Source organism: Lutra lutra, chromosome 16, assembly GCF_902655055.1.
Source record: "Lutra lutra chromosome 16, mLutLut1.2, whole genome shotgun sequence".
Taxonomy (NCBI): domain Eukaryota; kingdom Metazoa; phylum Chordata; class Mammalia; order Carnivora; family Mustelidae; genus Lutra; species Lutra lutra.
The window spans coordinates 46,258,440-46,282,151 of NC_062293.1; the positions used below are offsets into that span (position 1 = coordinate 46,258,440).

The 23,712-nt window shown below is 54.9% G+C and overlaps 1 protein-coding gene across 7 annotated transcripts in view; it reads left to right on the forward strand.

Moving 5' to 3' along the window:
* Positions 1-23,712, forward strand: part of SGSM2 (small G protein signaling modulator 2) — a 36,808-nt gene that overhangs the window by 11,340 nt on the left and 1,756 nt on the right. The window contains exons 2-23 of one of the 7 annotated variants that reach the window (XM_047708505.1): positions 6,145-6,341; positions 8,021-8,183; positions 8,467-8,628; positions 8,917-8,984; positions 9,086-9,231; positions 9,574-9,708; positions 10,236-10,360; positions 10,726-10,793; positions 10,998-11,158; positions 11,304-11,430; positions 13,007-13,141; positions 16,913-17,063; positions 17,849-17,913; positions 18,002-18,147; positions 18,649-18,777; positions 19,001-19,183; positions 20,909-21,295; positions 21,544-21,668; positions 22,094-22,176; positions 22,390-22,499; positions 22,931-23,027; positions 23,532-23,699. In XM_047708505.1, coding sequence (XP_047564461.1) covers positions 8,089-8,183; positions 8,467-8,628; positions 8,917-8,984; positions 9,086-9,231; positions 9,574-9,708; positions 10,236-10,360; positions 10,726-10,793; positions 10,998-11,158; positions 11,304-11,430; positions 13,007-13,141; positions 16,913-17,063; positions 17,849-17,913; positions 18,002-18,147; positions 18,649-18,777; positions 19,001-19,183; positions 20,909-21,295; positions 21,544-21,668; positions 22,094-22,176; positions 22,390-22,499; positions 22,931-23,027; positions 23,532-23,699 — 2,866 coding nt within the window. In that variant the 5' untranslated portion in view covers positions 6,145-6,341; positions 8,021-8,088. Of the gene's footprint in view, positions 1-6,144; positions 6,342-6,889; positions 7,036-7,990; positions 8,184-8,466; positions 8,629-8,916; positions 8,985-9,085; positions 9,232-9,573; positions 9,709-10,235; positions 10,361-10,725; positions 10,794-10,997; positions 11,159-11,303; positions 11,431-13,006; positions 13,142-16,912; positions 17,064-17,848; positions 17,914-18,001; positions 18,148-18,648; positions 18,778-19,000; positions 19,184-20,908; positions 21,296-21,543; positions 21,669-22,093; positions 22,177-22,389; positions 22,500-22,930; positions 23,028-23,531; positions 23,700-23,712 lie in introns of those variants that run through there. The other 6 variants (XM_047708506.1, XM_047708500.1, XM_047708501.1 and 3 more) reach the window with 6 other exon arrangements.

Consider the following 23,712-nt stretch of genomic DNA (forward strand, 5'->3'; position numbering starts at 1 on the left):
ATCCCAGAGTCCTGGGATTGAGCCTCACATCGGGCTCCCTGCTCTGCGGGAAGCCTGCTTCTCTCTCTCCCATTCCTCCTGCTTGTATTCCCTCTCTCGCTGTGTCTCTCTCTCTCTCTGAAATAAATAAATAAAAATCTTAAAAAAAAAAAATCACACTAACCGTGGTGATGAGCATTTACTAATGGAACTATTGAATTGTTAGGGTGTACATCTGAAACTAATGTAACACTGCACATTAATTACATTGGAATTAAAAACAGAAAGTGAGGGGCACCTGGGTGGATCAGTCATTAAGTGTCTGCCTTCTGCTCGGGTTGTGATCCCAGGGTCCTGGGATCCAGCCCCACTTCGGGTTTGCCGCTCGCCGGGAATCCTGCCTCTTCTCTCCCTCTCCCACTCTTGCTTGTGTTCCCTCTCTCGCTGTGTCTCTGTCAAATAAATAAATAAAATCCTTTAAAAAATTAAAATAAATAAAAGGAGGAGGAAGAGATATAGTGAGTAACGACAACTCTCCTGAGAAATTTTTCATAAAGGGGAGCAGCTAAATGGCTCAATACCTGAATGGGGATATAGGACCAAGGGTGGTGGTTTTTGTTTTTTTTTTTTTGTTGTTTTTTGTTTCTTGAGTTGGAGAAGCTACAGAATATTTATGTGCAAATGGGGAGAACCTAATAGGGAAACATTAAAGATACAGGGAAGGGAAGCGATGTTTGCTGGAATCATGTCCTTGAGAGGTGAAAGGGGCTGAAACCCAGTATGTTGGTAGACAGAGTACTGTAGAGAACAGCACAGCCAGACCATCTGTAGGGACAGGAGAGAAGGCAGGGGTTGGGCCTGAGGTGTGGGGAAGAAAGGCACCAATGTGAATGATACCTTCAGGGTACTTGAGAAGTAATAAAGGAGACTTTTGTACCTCTGCATAGCCTGTTGCTTGTAGTCACTCAAAACCTACTGAGATGGGACCTGTTCTCTTCCCTCATTGCAGCTGAAGCTCAGAGAGATTTAGCGGTTTGCACAAAGTCAAATAGCTAGTAGGAATCCCTATCCCTCTTGCTCCAAAGCCCGTGCGACCCAGGGATGTGTCTGCTCGTGTGGCCTACCTAGGAGAGAGCCTTGAGGTTGGGGCATTGAGTTGCAGTTGGCCCCTGTGGAGACATGGCTGGTTCATGTCACCAAGCAGTGGACTCGGGGTATTCAGGGATACTCTGGGAGACAGTGGATCCCTTGCTGAGCTGAGCGAGGCCAGCTCTGGCCTGCTTCCCTGCAAAGCCACTGTGAGTGCTGTACTCACAGATTCTGCCCTACGTCTCCATCAGGGCAAATAAGATAGGTATATGTGATAGGAATTTCATTTTCCTCACCTGCCAGGTTCTGGACTATCAGGGCCGTGCTTTCTCCTCACACTGAAAGCCTGAATGGGAGCGTTGCTTTCTTGTCTTAGGGCACTGAACAGGGCCGAGTGCCCCAGAAAGCTGAAGCAGTCAGCGTCACTAGTGCCGGCTGAGAGAAAATATACTCTAGTTACCATAGAAATGCTCGTTCCGGGTGGAAGTAGCTGTTACAGATCCATGGGTGGAAATAGCCAGCTGGGGAAGTGGGGAGGAGAGAGATAGATAATGCCTGCCCTCTCCCCTTTGCCCTTCCCACTTCATCTGCTACATTCAAAATGCTGATTTCTCCCCTTGGCAGTTGGAGGAAGTTCTTACTTAAAAAAAGGCTGCCCATCCCGCCCGTTCCTTTATCTCCAGGGAGGGTGCTGTTTTCCTGGCAGTCTTGATTCCACCATCCAAGCCTTTTAGCTTTTATTATTTATTTATTTATTTACTTATTTATTTTGCCATTCAGCTTTTAAATATTCTGCTCTAGGGGCACCTGGCTGTCTCAGTGGAGTGTGAGTCTCTTGATCTCGGGGTCATGAGTTTGAGCCCCATGTGCAGCATAGAGCTTACTTTAAAAATATTTTTTAGAGGTGTCTGGGTAGCTCAATGAGTTAAGCCTCTGCCTTCGGCTCAGGTCACCATCTCAGGGTCTTGGGATCGAGCCCCGCATTGGGTTCTCTGCTCAGCAGGGAGCCTGTTTCCCCCTCTCTCTCTCTGCATGCCTCTCTGCCTACTTGTGGTCTCTCTCTCTCTGTCAAAATAAATAAAATCTTTTTTTTTTTTAAGATTTTATTTATTTACTTGACAGAGATCACAAGCAGGCAGAGAGGCAGGCAGAGAGAGTGAGAGGGAAGCAGGCTCCCCGCCGAGCAGAGAGCCCGATGCAGGACTCGATCCCAGGACCCTTGAGATCATGACCCGAGCCGAAGGCAGTGGCTCAACCCACTGAGCCACCCAGGCGCCCCTAAATAAAATCTTTAAATAAATATATAAAATATTTTTTAAGGGGCACCTGGGTGGCTCAGTCGGTCAAGTATCTACCTTCAGCTTGGGTCATGATCCCAGGATCCTGGGATCGAGTCCCGTGTCCAGCTCCCTACTCATCAGGGAGTCTGTCCCTAACCCCTGCTCATGCTCATGTGCGTGCTCTCTCTCTCTCAAATAAATAAAATATTTAAAAAAATTTACTAATAAAATTTTAAAAACAAAATTCTGTTCTAAGTAGTATCCTCAAAAATTCCAGGATCCAGGATCCAAACCTGTGGCTGACTGCTCCACTCAGTACCATTCTCACTTGGGTTCTCTATGGAGACTACAACCAAACGCCCCCATTGCACAGATGGCAGCCAGCAGAGGTGGGGGAGCAGAAATTACTTGCCACACCTGCTCTTCCCATTACCAGCCCTTTGTGGCTCAGAGCCTTGGGCTTAGCCTTCACGTCAGACTGTGCTAGCTCTGGATGCAGTGTCCCTACATCTTAACCAACTGGCCTGGTTCTCTGAAGGACATTCAGTGGATCCCCCAATTACCAGGCCCCTTGGCTGCTGAGGACAGTTTTAAACATAGCTATGTGTGTGAGAGCCAGGGTTGTTGCTGAGGTTCCCTGGGCTGATTGAGGATCCTTCTTAACCACTGCTCCTGTCCTGGGCAGCCATAGTTTTAGGCCATTCTTATGGCCCCTTGAGCTACCTCAGCTTGTCTCCCCCGTTGAATGGTTTCTCTGGTCTGTGGCTAAGCTCAGTAGAGCCCATGTGCTCTTGGGAGGGTGGGGAACCAAACCAGTTGGGAGGGATTACTGAGGGAGCTGGTGAAGGACTGGGTGCCCATGGACAGACCCAGCCTTTTTGGGTTTTGTGAGTTTTGGTTCACTTCCAGGCTAGAGAAAGTATCTCGCGTCATCTCATTATAGAATCACGGGATCTGGGTTGGAATGGTCACCTGTTTAATTATTATAATTAGTATTCTGATGGGGTACTATGTTACCTGGTTCAAAAATCAAAAGTGTACAAAAAGTGTACAGTGTAAAGTTTACTCCTTTACTTGGCTCCGTTCACCCACTTTCCCTCCACTCACCCATGTGCACACAGGTAACCGCTACCACTTTTTGTTTCTTATGCATCCTTCCAGAATTTTTTATCCTAGTAATGGAAATTATATTCTTTGTTTCCCATACACACACCCTTTTTGTAACAAAAAGGTATGTAGTCATACTTCTTGCTTTAGGGGACATTTCATTGTTAGTTCCTAGAAAACACCCTCACTCATTTTCAGAGTTGTAGAATAATCTGTTGTGTGAATATACCATATTTACTTAACCCGTTCCCGTTGATGGACACGAGGATAGTTTCCAGTCTCTTGCTGTTGTAACTAAGTAATCTTGCAGTGATATCTGTAGACTATATTCTCAGAAGAGGGGTTACCAGGTCCGAGGTTATTTGCACTACTGAGAGAGAGTGCCACACTGCCTGCAGAGGAGCAGAGAAGGGAAAGTCAGCCCTCTACACAGCAAGGTCTGAGAAGATTCAGTAACTTCCTGGGTCCCTTCCATCTCTGTATACCAATGTCTCCTCTTCTAAATTGGATTCCTTGGAATGGTTAAATCAGTATATAAGGATTTGTGGGAGGGAGTCCTAGAGGAGTCTCTTAGCACTTCTGGTCTTCAGCCCATTTAGCATTGGTTAAGCCCCATAACTTAGTAGACGTTATTGGAACATCAGAGGCTGGTGAGGGAAAGTTCCAGGGCTAGTCATGGCCTGTAATTCCCAGCTTTTCCCTGTGAAGATGATGCCAGACCTTTTGGGAGAGATGTCCACAGCAAGGCTTGTAGTTCTTGTCGTTCCCCGAGGCTGCTTGTCAGTGGGATGGAATAATAGAGCAGAGAGGGTTCCGTGGGCTCAGCTGGCACCATGGCTCCAAAGTTCTACTGGAAGACCAAGGTGAGGAGAGAGAGGGTTGTGCTTATGGAACCACATCTGTTTGTGTGTTTTGATTTATTCACCCAAACCTTTCCACTCCAACCAATGACCAAAAATAGTATTGATTTGTGTTACTTAGTATATATTAGTCCCATATGACACAAGCTAGATGATGTCAGGGATGTCTCATCCCTCTTCTGGTGGACCCAGAGTGGCTATAGGTAGTACCAGGACCCAGTGGAACTGGGGGTCTCGATCCTTCACTTAGAAGGAGAATGGGTTGGTCTGACTTGGTGCTTAAGCCACGATAGGCATCTCCTGCCACAGCCTTCCACCCTGGGGAGGGGTCATGGTGGCAGCATGAGGCAGAAAGTGGAATTAAGTGCTGGAGTTCTTTTTTTTTTTTTTTTTAAAGATTTTATTTATTTATTTGACAGAGAGATCACAAGTAGATGGAGAGGCAGGCAGAGAGAGAGAGAGAGAGAGGGAAGCAGGCTCCCTGCTGAGCAGAGAGCCCGATGCGGGACTCGATCCCAGGACCCTGAGATCATGACCTGAGCCGAAGGCAGCGGCTTAACCCACTGAGCCACCCAGGCGCCCAAGTGCTGGAGTTCTGCTTGGTGCTCTGGGCCTTCAGTCAGGAAAGGCAAAGCATGGACGTCTGGATGGCTTCTCCCAGGAAAAGGGTGCTTGATAGTCTGTGAGAGGCCCTCCCTGGGCAGTAAGGGCAGCAGGAGAATTGGACTTCATTGCTGATGGTTCTGCAACTGAGTTCTGAGTGGTGTTCACTGTACACTGTGGGGCAGGGAGAGTCTTTGTACTTGTACCTCTGAGTTTCGACCCGTGGAACTGTCTGTGGTTCCGCTCAACCCAAAAGTATTAGAGCAGGGATTCTAAAGCTTTTGGGGGTCAAGTACCCCTTTTAGAAGCTAAAAATCATGGATAATTTATCTGGAAAAATACTCACATAAGCATGCTGGAACACACCAGTGATTTTGTATGCAATATTTGGGGGTCTTTGGAAGGCACAGAAGCTCACCTACAAACCCTCTTAGGATAGTAGTTCTCAGTTATCATTAGAGTTATTGTTACTACTATTGTGCCTACATGCTGCACGCAATAATTTTCATTGCATGTGCTGACATCGGTGGAGGGTGGGCCGAAAGCCCTGTGGGGATGGGGAAGGACAAGTGCAGTTTGAACAGTCAGTGGCCAAGGAGCGCATGGCTGGGTTAAGAATACCTGGCATAGGGGCACCTGGGTGGCTCAGTGGGTTAAGCCACTGCCTTCGGCTCAGGTCGTGACCTCAGGGTCTTGGGATCGAGTCCCGCATCGGGCTCTCTGCTCAGCAAGAAGCCTGCTTCCCTTCCTCTCTCTCTGCCTGCCTCTCTGCCTACTTGTGATCTCTCTCTGTCAAATAAATAAATAAAATCTTTAAAAAAAAAAAAAAAGAATACCTGGCATAGAGGGTCATTTACGTTGCTTGGAAGGTAGAGAGTTGCGAGGGATTTCTTCTTCCCCAGACATTTCCTGGCACCTTGCCTGCATTCCGTAGAAGGAACTTAGGGGCTATGCCATGAGCAGGAGGGTACTGGGCATGATGTCTGGGTTTCTCTTGATATTCTCTACTTGCAGTATTTGCCTCTGCTCACCCCGGAGAACCCTAACACCTGTGCCCAGAGGTTTCCTGAGAGTGTGGGTGCGGCCCAGCGGGTAGAAACACTACTACCTGCCAGTCCCGGCTCCCCAGCCTGGCTGCATTTGCAATCTCCTGGGGAAGGTGGGAAGGCTAATGACTCATTATGCCAGCAGTTAGTCACATTACTGAGGCACATGATTCCCTCTAGGACTGGTGCCACCTGCTGCCACTCTGGTCACGTTCAATGCTGCTTCTCTTCCCCCGAAACGGGGAGTGCAATCCCAGGGAATGGTCACCACTTTCCTATCGGTGCTGCAACCTCAGGATCAAGAGACCGGGTCTCACTCACCTTTGCACAGGGCCACACAGGACCTCCAGGGACCAAGGGGACAGCCATGGAGTAGAGTATATGGACACTTAAGGAGAGATTCTCCCACATGCACCATACACACATGATATGTGTAGGTATATCCGTCTGTATACACATGTGCACACACGTGTGTGCACATGCTGGGAGGGAAAGGCTGTGCCTTGTAAAATAAAGTCCTCTGAGACCTGAGCAGTGAAGAGCCCAGTAGGAAGCTCCTAGGAGAGGGAGGGTCCTGCCTTATTTCCCCTGGGTCCGACCTACAGGTTGGTCCCCAGGACTCTTTCCAACCTCTTGACTTCAATACAAGAGAGGGTCAGACACAACTCATAGGACAGCAGTGACTGCCTGTCAGTACTGAAAATGAGAACAAAAACCAGATGAGAGCCTGGGATCAGTGGTTATTTCCCAAGGCCAGGCTTCATATTCTAATGACCCTAGGCACAGTCAAGCTGATGGGGCCTTAATTCCCCTCTTCTTGAGAGAACAGCATCTCCACCTACCTCTGGGCAGCCTGTGATTCCCTCTCTCCTCTTCCTGCCCGGAAGAGTCTTGCAAAAACCCAGCCCTTGCAGGTTAACCGTGGAACAGGATCTCGCTAAAAAGGGTTGAGGACTCAGGCACCCGACAAGGACGGAGTACCTCCTGCGTGCCAGACTCATGCAAGGACTTTACTCAGTTCATCCTGTGTGACGTTTCATGCCAGTCCTAAGTAGCAGCCCCATTTCGTAGGTGAAAACAGGCTCAGTGTTTTCCCCCACATTTCCCTGGTCATGTGCTAAGCTCCAGACCCTGTTCTGACTCCCACCTCCGTCATAGCACTGTTGTCAGTCCGTATAGAAAGAACACCTGTGTGACACGAGGGGACCCCTCTTTCTTCCACCTATGGGGCCCCCCCAACACACCTGGAAGAAGTGAAAGGGCCTGGGCCAGGGTTTAAGATCCTGGATCGTGGTTCTGGCTCTGCCACTGCATGACTATGATCAACTCCCTTCCTCTTTCTGGGCCTTTCCCTCCTCATAATGGGTGAGCACCCCCCATTCATACTAATATTTTTAGACTCTGCACATGCCTGGGGCAACTTCCCACTCTTTCCCCCCAAGTCGTTCTTTCCTTCCTGCAGGATCCAGATGGGGGAAATAAACTAGCCCCTAAAAACATGAATGAGTAAAGGGAAATCCTGCCAGCATGGGAAATAGAAATCTCTCGCTCTCGGCTGCAGGGCTCATCAATAATTCAGGAGCCGTTGTTGGGTCTGATCTCTGCCGCGGCCTCATCAATATTTCACCTCCTTCCCAGAGCCCTGTTCCTTAGCAACCACATCGTCCATGCTTTCCGGGAGGGCTGCCGGCTGTGTACTCCCTGCAGCCCCTGTCCTGTTGGGACTGTCCATGCTTGACCTTGTGGGCGGGGGAGGAGCCACTGGAACTGGCAGCTTTGGTCCTCACAGTCCTGCGGGAGTGCTGCACACAGGAGGCATGTACACACCAGGCAACGACAGGGAGAGGGATGTTATGGCATGTCAGCCCCTGAAGGTCCACCCTGGGCAGGGTCGGAGAGACAGGGAGGGGAATTTCGGAAGGAGGTTGGGGCATATGGTCCTGGCCTGCCCCTCTCCCTCATCCCAGCATGGGTCAGGGCCTGCCTGTACTCCGTACTCCACTCTCCCTTTCCCCCTTGCACCCAGGCTCAGGTGCTGGTTTTCTCTGCGGCTCAGGTGCAGTGGAGGCTTGCCTCCTACATCAGCTGAGACGGCGTGCTGCCGGCTTCCTGCGCAGTGACAAGATGGCCGCCCTGTTCACCAAGGTGGGGAAGACGTGCCCAGTGGCTGGGGAGATTTGCCACAAGGTACAGGAGCTACAGCAACAAGTAGAGAGCAGGTGAGCCCTGGGCTGGCTCCTCCCATCATGCCCCTCTGCTCCTTGCACTTGGCATTTGCTGCTTCCCAGGCTGGATTCCTGGGCTCATTTTTTGCAGGGTCCCTGGGGTGAGAGACCAGTCTCAGGGTGGGGGTTGGCTTCTTTTGGACACAAGCCCCCATGTCAACCCCTCATCTTCGTCACTCCTCTGGGTCCTTGTGGCACCAAACTCTGCTCCTAGCGCTGCCTGTCTGGGGCTTCCCCCCCAGACCCTCCATTTCTGAAGCCCACTATCTCTTTGCAGGAAACCCTCAGCAGGCAACCAGGATGCCCTGCGGAGACAGGGCTCTGCCGGTGGGAAGGCCCCAGCACTCAGCCTGCAGGCCTTAAAGCACATATGGGTGCGCACAGCACTCATCGAGAAAGTGCTGGACAGGGTCATGCAGTACCTGGTAGAGAACTGCAGGTGACTGCCCCATCCCCCAAGCAGCCCCTCCCTGGGGCCCACCTCCTGAGCAGTCCTTCAGCCCCATCCTTCAGCATGCGTGATTGTCCCCAGCAGTGTCTAGGCATGCCCCATCTTCCCCTCTCTCATCCGGAAAGCATAGACCACACTGCGCTCCCCACAGAGCTCAGTCCTTGTGGATTCATTTCTTATTAGTGACTCCCATGAAAGGGTCTTTGTGTGGATGTCCATACTTGGTCGGCTTGACTGTCCTGGAATGAGCGCCCTGTCTGTCTCTCCCCCTGGCAGCAAGTACTACGAGAAGGAGGCGTTACTGTCAGATCCTGTGTTTGGCCCCATCTTGGCCTCTCTTCTAGGTGAGCCTGAGAGCAGAGAAGCCTGTCTGGGCCGGCCGGTGGGGACTGAGGGGCAGATGCTGAAGGGGCCCCATCAGAGCTAACTGTCCCTGTCTCCACAGTGGGACCCTGTGCCTTGGAGTATACCAAGCTCAAGACGGCTGATCACTACTGGACTGACCCCTCCGCGGATGAGCTGGTCCAGAGGCACCGTATCCGGGGTCCCCCTAATCGCCAGGACTCCCCTGCAAAGCGCCCAGCCCTCGGAGTAGGTATCCCTCTCCCCACCCCTTATACTTATCCAGGCTATGTCCATGGCCCTGTAGGAAAGGGCGGCTTGGCCTCTGTGTTCTTGCAGACACAGGCTCGACCTTAGAGATGCATCAAGGTCATGGCTACCGCAGGAGAGGAGAGCCTTTTATCCCTGCTGGCACTCACATAAACGCCAGGAGCACACCAGTGGCTCGTGGCTGGAGGGCGGAGGGTGGCCGAGAGCAGACCTGGGAGAGAATGGACCCCTGGGTCAGCTAGAGAGGGTCTGTGTGGAAGCCTCGTGTTGTCTGAGGCAGATATCCTAGGGCTGCGGGCTGAGCTGTGCCTTCCTGTTTAGATCCGGAAGCGGCATTCGAGTGGCAGCGCGGCAGAGGACAGGCTGGCTGCCTGTGCCCGTGAGTACGTGGAGTCCCTGCACCAGAATTCAAGGACACGGCTTCTCTACGGCAAGAACAACGTGCTGGTGCAGCCGGTAAGAAAACTGAATGCCCTCTTCTCCCTCTTCAGAAAGGCCCAGGACTGGAACTTTCCAGTCACATGTGTCCCCTTCCTCAGGGGCTTGACTATAGAGAAGCAAGCGGTACCTCCCGCTCCCCCTTACTTCGCCCTCATATGCCCCGTGTCCAGCATGGAGCTGGCAGCCACCCACTCTGTTAGAATCTGCACTGCTAACTGAGAAGCAGGCTGTCCGAAGGTGGGAATGGCAGCCGGATGGCAGGGTGAACTCCTGGCTTGGGTATGGCTGGCCCAGGACATACCTGGTATCCAGGAGGCTGACAGAACAGAGAACAGAGCCAGTAGCCCCAGGTCAGCCAGGGAGAGGAGGGACCCCCATCTGCATGCAGCTCATGTTCTCCCCTCCCTCCTCCTGGCCTCCATTCCGGGGTCCTGGGACTGTGCTAGCTCGGGCTCCCCAGCTCCCGCCTGGAGCTCAGAGGCCTCTCCTGGGAGTCTTAGCACCTTGTTACCTCTGCTTTCTGCTGTGTTTCCTCCCCACAGAAGGAGGACATGGAGGCCGTCCCTGGCTACCTCTCCCTGCACCAGGCTGCAGAGAGCCTAACTCTGAAGTGGACCCCCAACCAACTCATGAACGGGACTCTGGGGGACTCCGAGCTGGAGAAAAGGTGGGGGCTCTGGGACTCCAGGCAGGGGGGTGCACAGACTCCGCTTGCTCCAGGAGGCAGGCGTCACTCCTTATCCTGATGCCAAGAATTGCAGGAATAGGCTGCCCAGAGAGAATCCCAAGCTCTCTAAGATCAAGCCAGGCCTGGGCATGAAGAGGTTGGCCTGAGCCAAGCTCGAGGCAGCTGAGACTGCCAGGCTCTGTGCCATGACAGCACAGGCCCAGATGGACACGCCTGGGCGAGGTCACTTCTCGGCCACAGTCCTCCTGTCTTCAGGGTCATTTCACAGGTTTTGGCGGTGGGAAATGAAGAAAGTGGGATGACGGGTCTCGCGACACAGTGACATCGATCTGGTTGCTTTCCAGCGTTTACTGGGACTATGCCCTGGTTGTTCCCTTCAGTCAGATCGTCTGCATCCACTGCCACCAGCAAAGTGAGCCTCCCTTGTCCTGGGCACAGGGTTGAGGACAGAGAGAGACAGCCCCTTCCCGGCCACATGCTTTACAGGGCCCATTGGGTGTCCTGGCCTCCTCCCGTCATGCCCATGCGTCCGGTTGGGAGGCCTGGCTGACTGGGTTGTGGTGGTGACCATGGGGTCTCAGAGGCCCAGCCTCACCTGTGCGCGTACACCCCACAGAGAGCGGTGGCACGCTCGTGCTGGTGAGCCAGGATGGCATCCAGAGGCCCCCGCTGCACTTCCCACAGGGAGGCCACCTGCTTTCCTTTCTGTCCTGCCTGGAGAATGGGCTGCTGCCCCGAGGACAGCTAGAGCCCCCGCTCTGGACCCAGCAGGGGAAGGTACCTCAGGGCTCGGGATGTGTGAGGGGGGCTCTCTGCTCACTACCTTCCTTTCCGCACTGGAGTTCTTAGCGGCTCCCTAGGGCAGGACCAGGGATCAGACGCTGCTCTGCACAGGCCAACCCCCCCACCCTTCCCTCCACAGGGGAAAGTGTTCCCCAAGCTACGGAAACGCAACAGCATGCGGACCATGGATGTGGAGGAGATGGGCACCGGGCGGGCCACAGACTACGTGTTCCGTATCATTTACCCCGGCCACAGGCATGAGCACAGTGAGTGTCTCAACCTTCATCCGTGGAGGAAGAGAGAAAGACGCTCAGGGAGGTGGGGGAGTGCCGTGTCACCCAGGAGGGGTGGCAGGCAGAGTCCACTCACCGACCAGGCCTCTCGCCAGACCTTCCCCTGCAGATCAACCCTCTGAGAAGCTGCCTCTCTTCTACCTGGCTGTCTTCCCCCACCTTGTCACCCCAAGTATTTGCCTCAGCCAGTACTGTACAGTTTTCTCTTAGCCTTTCCTGCCCTGGCCTGAGGGGGAAAAAAAAAAGAAGTGGTAAGACTAGAAAGGGAAGGTGGAGAACTCCATTCCTCCAGAGCCCAAGGCCCGCCTGCCACAAAGCAGCCTGGGTGTAGGATCAGTGCTTCCTTTTAGATGGCGCAAGTTGTTTCTGATTCCCCAGAGCCAGAGCCCTCCTCGGACCAGCTACTGATCAGAGGAGCTTTAGTTGGAGTAGGGTTGCACCTGAAGGTGAAACTTGGAGCTGGTCAGGGATCCTTGGTGACTGGGGTCCGAGAGATGGCTTGGCACTCGTGGGTCCTGCCCCACCTGGACACACACCGCTGGGCCCACGGGGCCTGTCTACGTATCTGCCAACATCAGCGTTCCCTTTCTGGTATGAGTGCTGCTGCTCTCTGTAGGTTTCTCTGGGCCAGACTCCCCAGTCTTGGGATAAGCTCCGGAAATTTATGAGCACAGAGCATTTTTTGCCAACTGGGCCACCTGGTCCCTAAATTTCCTAACTTGGGCCAATAAGCTGTCAGCAAGTTGTTTCTGCATTAGCAGACAGATGACCCAGACAGCAAACATAGCCGTAGCCCAGATAGCCCCAACAGGCCTGATGGACATGAGCCACGGGGGGCCATTGGACCCCCCTCCCAGAGGTGTTTAACTAGGAGCCATGCCTTATGTCAGAACGTGTTTGCAAACCTGCCATTTAATCTTGGGCTGCTGCTCAGCTGAGATGACCCACGTCCCCTCTTTAAGCCTTGGCATCTCCTAGTTCTGGTCACTTTGCTTTAAGGACTGTGTCCCCAGAGGGCAAGCCAGGGCACCCAGGAACTGAAACCCAATGGAGTCACTCGGGCTCCTTGTATGCAGCTCTGGGCAAACCTTGACGAAGTTTGGATTTACAGTCTCAGGAGGGGGATTTGGGGTAATCTGCAGATTTGGTTCAGCCTGACCATGACGTGAGCTGGAGAACGATCAGGATCCGTCTGCCAGCAGTTGTGCCAGCTCTGGCCAGGGCTGGGGAACTCCTGAGCTGCCTGCCTGTCCCCACTGGTCCCTGTCTTTCACTCCCCTTGCTCCCCGGTCAGTTCTCCATCTTCTGTTCTTCGTAGACAGGGTCTCCACCCACGGAGCTCTGGAGCTGCCTCCTTGCCCTCACTCTCTTCCACACTGTCCCCAGTAAATCATTCAGAGAGCTCTCGGTACCCCAGCCCGTTCTCAGCGCCAGCAGGTTCAAGGCGACCCAGACTCTCTGGCCCCCTGCCTGCAAGGAGGGAGTCTGGTGCCTCCCACCAGGACCAGGTGCTCATGCCTCTGCCTCTCTCGCTGTTCTCTTTGAGCAGTCACTATTAACTACCACCACCTAGCGGCCAGCCGCGCGGCCTCGGTGGACGATGATGAGGAAGAGGAGGATAAACTGCACGCGATGCTCTCAATGATCTGCTCGCGGAACCTCACAGCTCCCAATCCGATGAAAGGTTTTTATCCCTGCCCCGCCCCCGCCCCACCCTGCCCCGCCCCCTGGCCCACCTGCCACCCTCTGCAGGGGCTCGACCGGCAGTGTTGGCGTTATGGGACTGGGGTGGTCCCCCATCAGGAGGCAGGTCAGAGAGGGTGGAAAGAGGCGCTGGCAAGAAGAGGGGATGGTACAAAGAGCAGGGGGCTTGGGGCTCCTCATCGAGTCTGTAAGGGAGAGGGCTTCATGCCCCAGAGGGAGGATCCTCTGGTAGGAAGATCAGACCATCTGGTTGCCTCTCAGGAACCCCGAATGTCTTTCCAAGCGCTGTACCTGGGGGTCATGCTGGCAAACCTGAGGCAGTGTCTCTCTCTTTCTCCCTTGCTGGCTGGGAAGACTGGCCTCCTGGCCCTGTACCTCTGACTTGTGACTTAACAGAAACAGGATAGAGGTACAGGCCCCTCCCCGGCAGGGGTGAGGGCTCGACAGCTCACCTGAATGAGTCCCTGGCTCAGGCGAGGGGTTGGAGCCACAGTGGAAGGGGACCCAGGGCTGGGTTTACCCAGCAAGGCTGATGGCTTCCGCAGATACTACCTGCTGCCTCAGCATGCATTCTAGAAATAAACGCACCAGAGATCTAAGACAGGTGTTTCCCACCCTCCCAGACCTCAGAGCCACTGATCACAGAGGAGGTCCCTTCATTGTAAACGACCCAGCACAGTGCCCAGAGCTCCTCGGCGTTGGTTCCTCTCTTCACCACCCATCCTTCTTAGCACACAGATAGGTCGGTAGAGAAGGAGAAACCCACTCTTTACAGAGTGACTTGGCCAGGTAACCTGGGAAGTCGAGGGCAGGATGCTCAAGGGAAAACCGGTTATGAAAGGGCTGGGGCCTGCTTTCTTGGAGTTTAAGGGAACTTCTCCATCCCCACCCATTCCCGTGCCATAGAATTAATTTCTTCTCCCCTTTTCCTGACCCTACAGAGGGTATCTAAGAATATGTGACATGCCCTTTATGCTTCCACAAACTTCTGCCAAACAGCCCAGTTCCTTAGCCCAGACACCAAATCAGCAATGAGCCCCCCCCACCTCCACTCCCTGGGAAACTAAGTCTGTGGCCTAGCACCCACCTAGAGCACCCTCAGCACAGCCCTAGCAGCTGCCCCCTCTCTGCCACATGCCTGCCCTTGTGCCTTGCCTCCCTTGTAGCCCTCCTGGACAGGTCCCCTGGGTAGGAGTGCAAGGGAGCCTCACTTCTGATATTGTCTGCACACAGCTCGCCATCTGGTTCCTTGCAAACCTGGGCTCGGGGCTGCTTATTTACAGGCTAAGGTATTCGGAGCAGTGTAGGAAGGCTGAGTCAGGAAGGACAAGGATCCTTTTCCTACAGTGTGAGCGGATATCAGGCTGGAGGCTTGGGGGGGGTGTCCCACAGAGCCCCTGTCTTGGCAGACTTGGCGCTAGGAAGCCCAACCCTGACCAGTCTTAGGGCCGAGGCTTCCAGGGTCAGAGAAGCCCCCGTGCCTATGGAGCCCAGAGGCCTCAGGCCTCATCTGGGCTTCCTCTTGGGGGAACTCGGGAATCAGATCAACCCAGTATGCAGGCCCTGGGCCCCCGGTACTTGGGGAGAGGAGAGGAGGCAGGAGAGGAGAATTGGCAGGTGGTTGGGGTTGTGATGGGAGCCCCTACCCCCGCCCCAGTCCGTAATGACAACACTGTCGAGTCCGTTCTACTAGCCGTTGCTTTTCAGGCCTGCCACATGCTTGACTTGTGCATGTGAATCAAGGGGCGGGTGTCCAGACTCTCCTCCCCCTCCCCCTACCTCTCCTCCTCCTCCTGCTACCTCCCCACAGAGCAGAGATGCTGTTCACTCTAATTCTGCTCCAGGCCAGGCACCTTTCACTCGGAGTCTTAGGGGCTGTGGGGTTCAACCATCCTGATCGTTTTTGCTTCAGACTTTCCTCATGCTCAGAGGAGAGAGTCAGAGTCAAAGCTGGCCCAGCAGATTCCCCAATCCCCCCCCCCCCCCCCCCCCCCGTGTCCAGCCTGCTGCCCCTCACCCAGTCACTCCAGAGCTCCAGCTGTCTGCACTGGGTTAATTCAGAGATGCAGTGTTCAATGCTGGCTGGTTCAGCTCCTTCCTGGAGAATTAAGGTGAAGAGCATTGACCCAGGAGTCTTGCCTTGGTTGGGCCCTACTTTTTGGGCATGAGCTTGTTTCCCTATGTGCCCACCGTTCATCCTCTGCACCTGTCGCGCCCCCCCCCACCCCCGCTTGCCCGCCTGTTGCCTGCTGCCTGCCTGGCTGGGCCTGTTCCCACCCTCCCTCTCATGACCCGGCCTTTCTCTTGCCTGTTGCAAGGGCAGGAGCTGGGCTCCTGCCCCACTGAACCTGCATTTGTCCCCTCCCTCTTCTTCCCAGTTCTGGGCATGGCTTGCAACTCCTCACTCCCAGAGCCGCAGCCCTTTCCACACTGAGTATGTTCCCTTAATTTGCCTCCTGGTGGAGCTGAAGGGCCAGGTCAAAAATCCAGCTACAAAAATCCCACCTGTGGGTCTGAGAAGAGAGCCTCAGGCCAAGACAGGGCATCTCCTGAGGGGATTGGAGGGGGCTTGGCTCCGCCCTCCCCACCGAGGCTCACTCTGACAAAAATCGGGCCTAGGTCTGCTCTAGACTCCTAGCAGGCCAGGGCCCAGGCTTTGATTCATATGAAAAAGTGCTGCTTGAAAAAAGTTTCTTTGTACTTTGACGTACAGCTGTCTTTCCTTCTTCTTCCCTCTTCTGTGCTCTCCCATTCTCTCCTGGCATCATCTCCTCGTCCTTACGCTTTCTACCCTCACTTTGCTTCATCTTTGTGACTCACAGAGACCCCTGTGGGCAGTGTTCTGCCCCACTTGGGCCCTCAAGGGTCTTGAGTTCTGACTCAGACCAGCTGGGCTGGCTGAAAGGCTCCATCCGCTGGTGGCATAGATGTGTCCAGGGAGCCATCTTCTGAGGCTGCACTGGGCACGTTCTTCTAGGTGGTGGAACTAGGTGCCCAGCCACCGCCCCACAATGGCCTGACAGTGCTGGGACTTTTGCCCTTCCTGCCAGCTCACCTGTGTGCGTGGAGGAGGCCGCCATGCTCAGTGCAGTCTGGCTGGGCGAGGCTGGAGAACTCGGGGAGAACCTGTGTGAGTTGGCAGCAAGGGCACCTAGCTGGGTGGGGGGAGCACTGCTCCTCCTTAACCTGTGACAGGTTCTAGAACCCTCAGAGGGGTAAGGTCTGGGGACCGGGACGAGTGGCTCTGGGATCCTCAGGAGCTCTGATCAGTGGAGACTCCTGATGTGGAGAGGTTCCAACGCTTGCCGCGTTCCTGGCACCTTCCTGCCCAGCTCAGAGTTTGTCCAGGACGACCAGGCTGAATCGTTGAGGGCAAAGCCAGCTGGCGGCGTTTTAAAGAGCTTAGGCTTTTGCTCCTTTTTTTTTTTTTTTCTGCTCCTCCCTCTAGAAAAACAAGTGTTTTTTCCATCGCCAATAGCAAGATGGCGAGAACAGACACAAGTATCCACAACTCAGACCAAGTATTTTATCACACGCAGAAAGACTAGGCAGAGGGTGGGAAGCATCAGGCGCCCTCTCTCTCCACCATTTCCATCTCCAGGCTCTGGACCAGGCAGGCGCCACCTTGGTGGTTTTCTACCAATGGGTGACTTCATGCTGCAGCTCTGGGCCCAGAGGTGGGCATGCTATAGGGTGTTAGTGGGGAGGGAGGCCCGCCAGGCCCTGACAATGGCCCCCTTCCTGTCCTCAGATGCTGGCGACATGATCGAAATGCAGGGCTTCGGGCCCAGCCTGCCAGCCTGGCACCTGGAGTCCCTGTGCAGCCAGGGCTCCTGTCTCTTCTGCTCCACCCGCAGCTCCCCATATGCCACTCCCAGCCACTGCAGCTGTGTCCCCGACCGGTGAGTGGGCCCTGTGGCTGGGTCTGCCTGCGTGCATTCTGCCCTTAGTGGCAGTGTCACTTGTCTGACAGGGTGGCCTCAGGCTGGACAGACTTGGGTTCAATTTCCCTTCTGCTACCTATGTGGCTTTGACATGTTACTGAGTCCCTGTGAGCCTCTACGTCTCTGAGCCTCTGTTTCCTCATCTGTAAAATGGGAATAATAGGACCTCCTTTCTAAGGTACTTGTGAGGACCAAATGAGGTGTGTGACTCAGTGCCCAGAGCCGTGCCTCACACATAGTAGGTACTCAGCATGCAGGCACTCTCCTTCCCAGTGTGGACAGGGACTCTGCCATCAGGCTGTGCATCTGAGGGCGCACACCAGATATCTGGGCACTTCCAGGTGCCGGGTATATGGATGGCATTTGTGTGAGGGCCACATGCGAGCCCCTGATGCTTTCATAGGCTGTTCTCTTCTACCTGTTAACTTCATTTTTTGCCTGTGACTCCTTGTGACCCTGAGATGGTTCTCTATTTTCACTTGAGGAAACCAAGATTCACTAACATGAAGTGAAGTTAGTTGCCCAAAATCTCTTGGGTGGTTGGGGGCCAGGCTAGGTCCCCAGCAGCTCCATCTAGGGTGACTGACAGACCCAGGGAGGCCACAGATGTGCTACTGGGCAGCTGGTCCTACTCCTCATACCACCCGATGACCTTACCTGCCCCTAGGCCAGAATGTCCTCTTTCAACCTCCTCCCACCAGAGGGGCTGATCCCCTCCCCTCTGAGCCAGGTTATTTCCACAGGTTGCCCCTCAGGCTGCTGTGTGAGAGCATGAAGAGGCAGATCGTGTCCCGGGCCTTCTATGGCTGTGAGTGTAGGGTGAGGTGGGGCCAAGAGCAGGGAGAGCTGGGGGAGGCACCATTGTCATGGGTCCTGGCTACCCCTGCCCCCCACAGGGCTGGCCTACTGCCGCCACCTGTCCACGGTACGGACCCATCTGTCAGCGCTGGTGCATCACAACATCATCCCTCCCACCCGGCCCCAGGGGGCCTCAGGGGGCCTCACCAAGGATGTGTGGAGCAAATATCAGAAGGACGAAAAGGTGCACACTCTGAGGAGCCAGGGCCAGAGGCTGGGTCAAGGGGCGGGGGGTGGGGGGCAGGCAAAAGCAGCAGCGAGTATGGGGCAGGCTGCCCTGGGAGTAGCTCTCATTGACCAGATGTGAATTCAAGTAAAATGTAATAGAGGTTGGGACTGAGAGCCTTGGGGTGGCCCAGGTCATGGTGGAATCTCAGACAGCTGAGTCTGTGGGCTTCTGTGGGAAGGGGGATGGACGGGTCCTAGTCTGCTTCCACATTATTCTGAAACCTCGGGCAAATCTCTGTTGCCTGTCCTGGAGGGAAAGGAGGTTGAACTGGATCTCATCCAGCTGTGATCTGGGGCAGGGAGGACATGCCCACCCCAAAGCAGGGCTGGCCTGGGCTTCAGTGGCCTGACAGAATCACTGTCCCCAGCCCCCCATGGGAAGAATGGAGGCAGGGTCACCCCGTGGGGCTGTAGTGACCACGGGGGCTCTACGGTCTTTCCTTCCCGGGTCCCTCAGAACTACAAGGAGTTGGAGCTGCTCCGGCAGGTTTACTACGGGGGCGTGGAGCACGAAATCCGTAAGGACGTCTGGCCCTTTCTGCTTGGCCACTACAAGTTTGGCATGAGCAAGAAAGAGATGGAGCAGGTAAGGGGACCCCACTCCCATGGGGTAGAGAGATGGGGAGCTGGGCCAAGGGGCCCCAGGGAGGGGCCTCTCAAGCCTTGGCCCCTTCCCAGCTGGAAAGAAATATGGCAGAGGAAGGTGTTAGCAGAGCAGCCCCGCTGTCTTCACCGCTAGGCCCAATCCTGGTCTCCAGCTGTCCTGGGGCGCTCCCCCACCTCTGTGGTCACGGTGTGCTCTTGGACAGGTGGACTCAGCTGTGGCAGCAAGGTACAAGAGGGTGCTAGCCGAGTGGAAGGCCTGCGAGGCGGCGGTGAGGCAGCGGGAGCGGGAGGCCCAGCCAGCCATGCTCACCAAGTTCTCCTCAGGCAGCAGCATTGACAGCCACGTTCAGCGCCTCGTCCACCGAGATTCCACCATCAGCAATGACGTGAGCCTGATGGGACCTGGGGGAGCTGGGGGCAGGGGCCACTGGCGTTCTATAGGATTAAGGCAGAATCTTGAGCACCAGCCTGAACTCTAGGAGTCACTGGGAGAATGGCTTAATGTGTCTGTGTCTCATTTTCTTCTGCTGAAAAGCCAGCTGACGGTCCCCCTGCTACCCACTTCTCTGAGTATCACAGGAATAAAATGAGATAGTGCACTGTGTTCTGTTTTAATGGACAAACGGGGAAAGAAGCTTGGGTCAGGATTTAGGGAAGTCCTCCTTCCTTGTAGAGAGATCTTTCAAAGCTAGAAACAGGCAGCCCAGGTTGAAGACCCAGGTCCATGGCCAGTGAGATGAGCAGCTCCTTTTCTCTGGGGCTTGTTGTCCGCCTCTTAGCTCTGCTGTCCTCTGACCGTGGAGGTTTCACCAAGAGCTGTCGATCAGACACCAGGACAGAGGGCTCCCATCGGCATCTAATGGCAAGACTACCCCCCCAATCCCACCACCCACCATGGTGTCCTCTGTTCCCTATAGAACTGACGGTGCAAACTAGTTCAGAGCTTACGTAGTTCTCCTGGCCTCACCCTGGCCTTTAGATGAACAGCGAGTTCCACACTACGGCTGCTGGGCCAAACCAGAAACGATAAGAAGTTCCTATTCTTTGACTAACTTATGCTTTTTCCCTTTAAATTGTCTCTCTAGATAATGTCTATTCTTGTTACTTTACTAAATCCTTGCACTAACAGAGAACTGAAGCTGGAACAAGACTTAAAGAAATATAACCACCAAGAGAATTCTTTGCACTCCTTTCTATGTGCCTTATTTTTATTCCCCTGTTCGTAAGCGCGCTCTCTCTCTCCGCCTTTGGGTTCTGTGCTGTCCCGGGTCTGTACTGGTGCCCCCGCTGCTTAGCCCACGAGCAGCAATAGCTTTCCTTGCTGGCACTGACGCGGGGCTCTGTGCTGCCTTTCCTGATTCTAACCCAATGCCTTATGCTTGTTGCCAGAGTGAAAACTCCTTTTAGCGTCCCTTTGCCTACATAGTCCAAATAGAAAATCTGTATACATATACTGTCTGTATATGTCTCTTTTCTTTTTCATAGGACTTGTCCACAGTGGCAGACTGTTACAAATCTAGAATAGGTTATCTTTCACTTCTTAAAGCCCCCCTCCTAAGCCTGTGTGAAGCTCCTGTAACTGATTAGGCTAGAGAAGATTCCTGTCTTGTTCTGCTAAATGTCTGATTCTGAACATTGGAAGAACCTGTTTTCCTCACACCTCCAGCCTGCCGCCCTCTGGGCTGCCCCAGCAGCCACCCCAAGGCTGGGGGCAGCCTTCATTTGTGCGCAGCTCTCCTGACCTGAGGCTGCCTTGTGACTTCGGTGTTTGAAGATCTACATGTGGCTCACGTTGGCCATCCAGTGTCTGAGCCTTCAGTTCCCCTTCCCTGTGGCCACTACAGGAAGTTCTGGCATGCTTCCCGCCTTTTCTCAGGCCCCAGAGAGAGGCCCAGGAGGGGAACTAGATAGGGGTAAATATGGTGTCTTTCCGCTTGCCTGGAGCCTGATCGCTCTCCAGCTGTTGCCTGGGTCAGAAGGGGAGGCTCGGCAAGCCGGGTGGAGGTGCATTGTGGAGGCCAGGACGAGGCCCGGTTCAGACCTCAGGAAGGAGACTGAGGGAAGGGGCTGGAGTAGGGGTATGAGCCCCACCATCTCTTCACCACCACCAGGTATTTCTCTCTGTGGATGACCTGGAGCCCCCACAGCCTCCAGGCACTGAAGATTGCAGACCGGAGCCCGCGCAGGAGCTAGGAGCAGGGCCCCCGGGCACCGCCGTGGTGGGACAGCAGCAGTCCGTGGAGTTTGACTCTCCGGACTCAGGACTGCCATCCTCTCGCAATTACTCCGTGGCCTCGGGCATCCAGTCGAGCATAGACGAGACGCAGAGCGTGGGCTTTGAAGAGGAGGATGGCGGTGGGGAAGAAGACTCCAGCAGGCTGGGCCCAGCAGCCGGTGCTTTCTCGGAGCCCCCAGATCCCAGCCAGCAGAAGGCCTCGCGGGCTAGCGAGCCGGAGGCAGGGGAGGAGCTGGCAGCCGTGTGTGCTACTGCCTACACTGTATGTGGACGTTCCCCGGGCACTGCTCGCAGCCAGCCCGAGGCCCTCCTGACCCTGACCCTGAGGCTTGGGGACAGGGGCTGGTGGGTGGCAGGTGGGGGCACCCTGACCGCCACATAGGGGGCACTAAGCCCATCCCTTGACATCCCTGGAGGGCTCTGTCCTCAGAGTCCTGGGGTTTCTGCATTCCGCTATCTAGGGGTCCCTGCCAGCCCCCACTCACTCCTGAGGGGCCCCCGCTCTTTCAGATAGAATTACTGGATACTATGGCCTTAAATCTGCACCGCATTGACAAGGATGTGCAGCGCTGTGACCGCAATTACTGGTACTTCACGCCCCCCAACCTGGAGAGGCTCAGAGACGTCATGTGCAGGTGCTACAGCGGGGAGGTCAAGGTGGGGAGGGGAAGAAGGCTAGGTCTGGCAGGTGCCCTCCTCCTCTCCCTTGCGCTGAATCATACTTGGTGCTCTCTGCCTGGAACGCGTTCCCTGCGGTGCTCCCTGCTCCACCCCTTTCTTTGTCTGAGGTCTGTCAATTCACAGCTTCAGCCAGACTCCTCCAGGAAACCAAGCTGATTGCCCCCTAACTGCCCCAGCCAGTTCACCATCTCTTCGCCTGAGCCCCCGAGGGCCTCAAGGACAGAAACCGTGGGCTCTTGACCATGGTCGTCCCAGTGTTTCAGGGGCGTGGAAAGACCGACTTCTGGGTAGCAGGCTGCTCTAGGGACCAGCTCCCCAGGGATCCCCACAGGGTAGAGGACAGCACACCCCCACGGTGACCATACCCCCGGCTTTTCAGCTACGTGTGGGAGCACCTGGACGTGGGCTATGTGCAGGGAATGTGTGACCTGCTTGCACCGCTCCTGGTCGTCCTGGACAACGGTGAGGGACCGAGCTGGGGTCGGGGGCAGGTAGAGCACATTCCCAGTGCGGTTGGGATTGGGCTGATGCCAGCCAGAGAGAGGAAAAGAAGACCGCTAGGTCTGGAAGGGCGGGGGTGTAAGCCAGCCCTGTCCTCTGGGCCACAGGACACCCCCTGTGAAGTGAGGCATGGGGGTCCTCTGCCTTGCCAGCCTCATTCCCATCTCCCCTCAGATCAGCTGGCCTATAGCTGTTTCAGCCACCACATGAAGCGGATGAGCCAGAACTTCCCCAATGGGGGTGCCATGGACACCCACTTTGCCAACATGCGCTCCCTCATCCAGGTGAGGTCAGCAGCTGCCGTTGGGCTGGGTACCAGGCACCACTGGGCTCATCTGTCACCCACAGGGAGGCCAGAGAGCGTTCCCAACATGCCCTTTCCACATAAGCTCAGTATCTTTCATTCGAGAACCATTGTTTCAACATTACAAATTGAGGGGCAATGTCAGCATGTGAATATGGCGCTCCTGAAAGTTGTGAGCAATGTGGTTGACAGTGAATTGAACACCCAGAAAGTGGTACAGTTCCACATGGAGCACCTCCCTGAGAGCTGGCTGGGGCAGCACAGTGCAGCCTCCACCTCAGGAGACTGGAGGGGCTCTCCCCAGGCAGCGCGCTGCTGGTGGCAGGTGGAGGGGTCTGGTGGGTGGGCGGTGGCCGCCCCCAGAGAGGCGGTGGGGGCTCAGTCCTGCTCCCTTTTCTTTACTTCTGCAAGATCCTGGACTCAGAGCTATTTGAGCTGATGCACCAGAATGGAGACTACACCCACTTTTACTTCTGTTACCGCTGGTTCTTGCTGGATTTTAAGAGAGGTAAGAGGTGTGGGTGGGATGGTGGGGCTGGGCTCAGGGCGGTGGGAGACACTCTCCCCCAGAGTCAGTGGCTGCTAACCCTCCTTGCACTTGAGAACCACCTGGGGAGCTGTTTGGAGATGCCAGCGCCTCGGCCTCCCCTGGCCCCAGCCTGAGGAAGCCTGGCTGCTTGGACGCCCACAGTTTTAAAAGCTCCTGCGGTGATTCCAAAGTGCTGCCAACAGTCCCCTCAGCCGGCGGTTCTGGGCACTGTTTTCAGCCAAGTCTTCTCAAGCAGCAAGGCCCGTCCCAGTAGAGCTGCTCTGGGTGACAAGTGTCCAAGAAGTCCATCCCTGAGGAGAAGGGCCAGGGCATGACCTTGGGCCTGGAACCCTCCTCTTGGACTAGGTTCTGTGTAGTGGGGAGACTCCCAGGACTTGGGTCTCTGGAGCTCTGTCTCTTACCTTTGGCTCCATTTGGGCCCTTGGGGAGCCAGGCTCAGCCTTAGCCTCCGACTATCCCTAGAGCTGCTCTACGAGGACGTGTTCGCTGTGTGGGAGGTGATCTGGGCAGCCCGGCACATCTCATCAGAGCACTTTGTCCTGTTCATCGCCCTGGCCCTGGTGGAAGCCTACCGCGAGATCGTCCGCGACAACAACATGGACTTCACCGATGTCATCAGGTTCTTCAATGGTAGGAGCTGCCC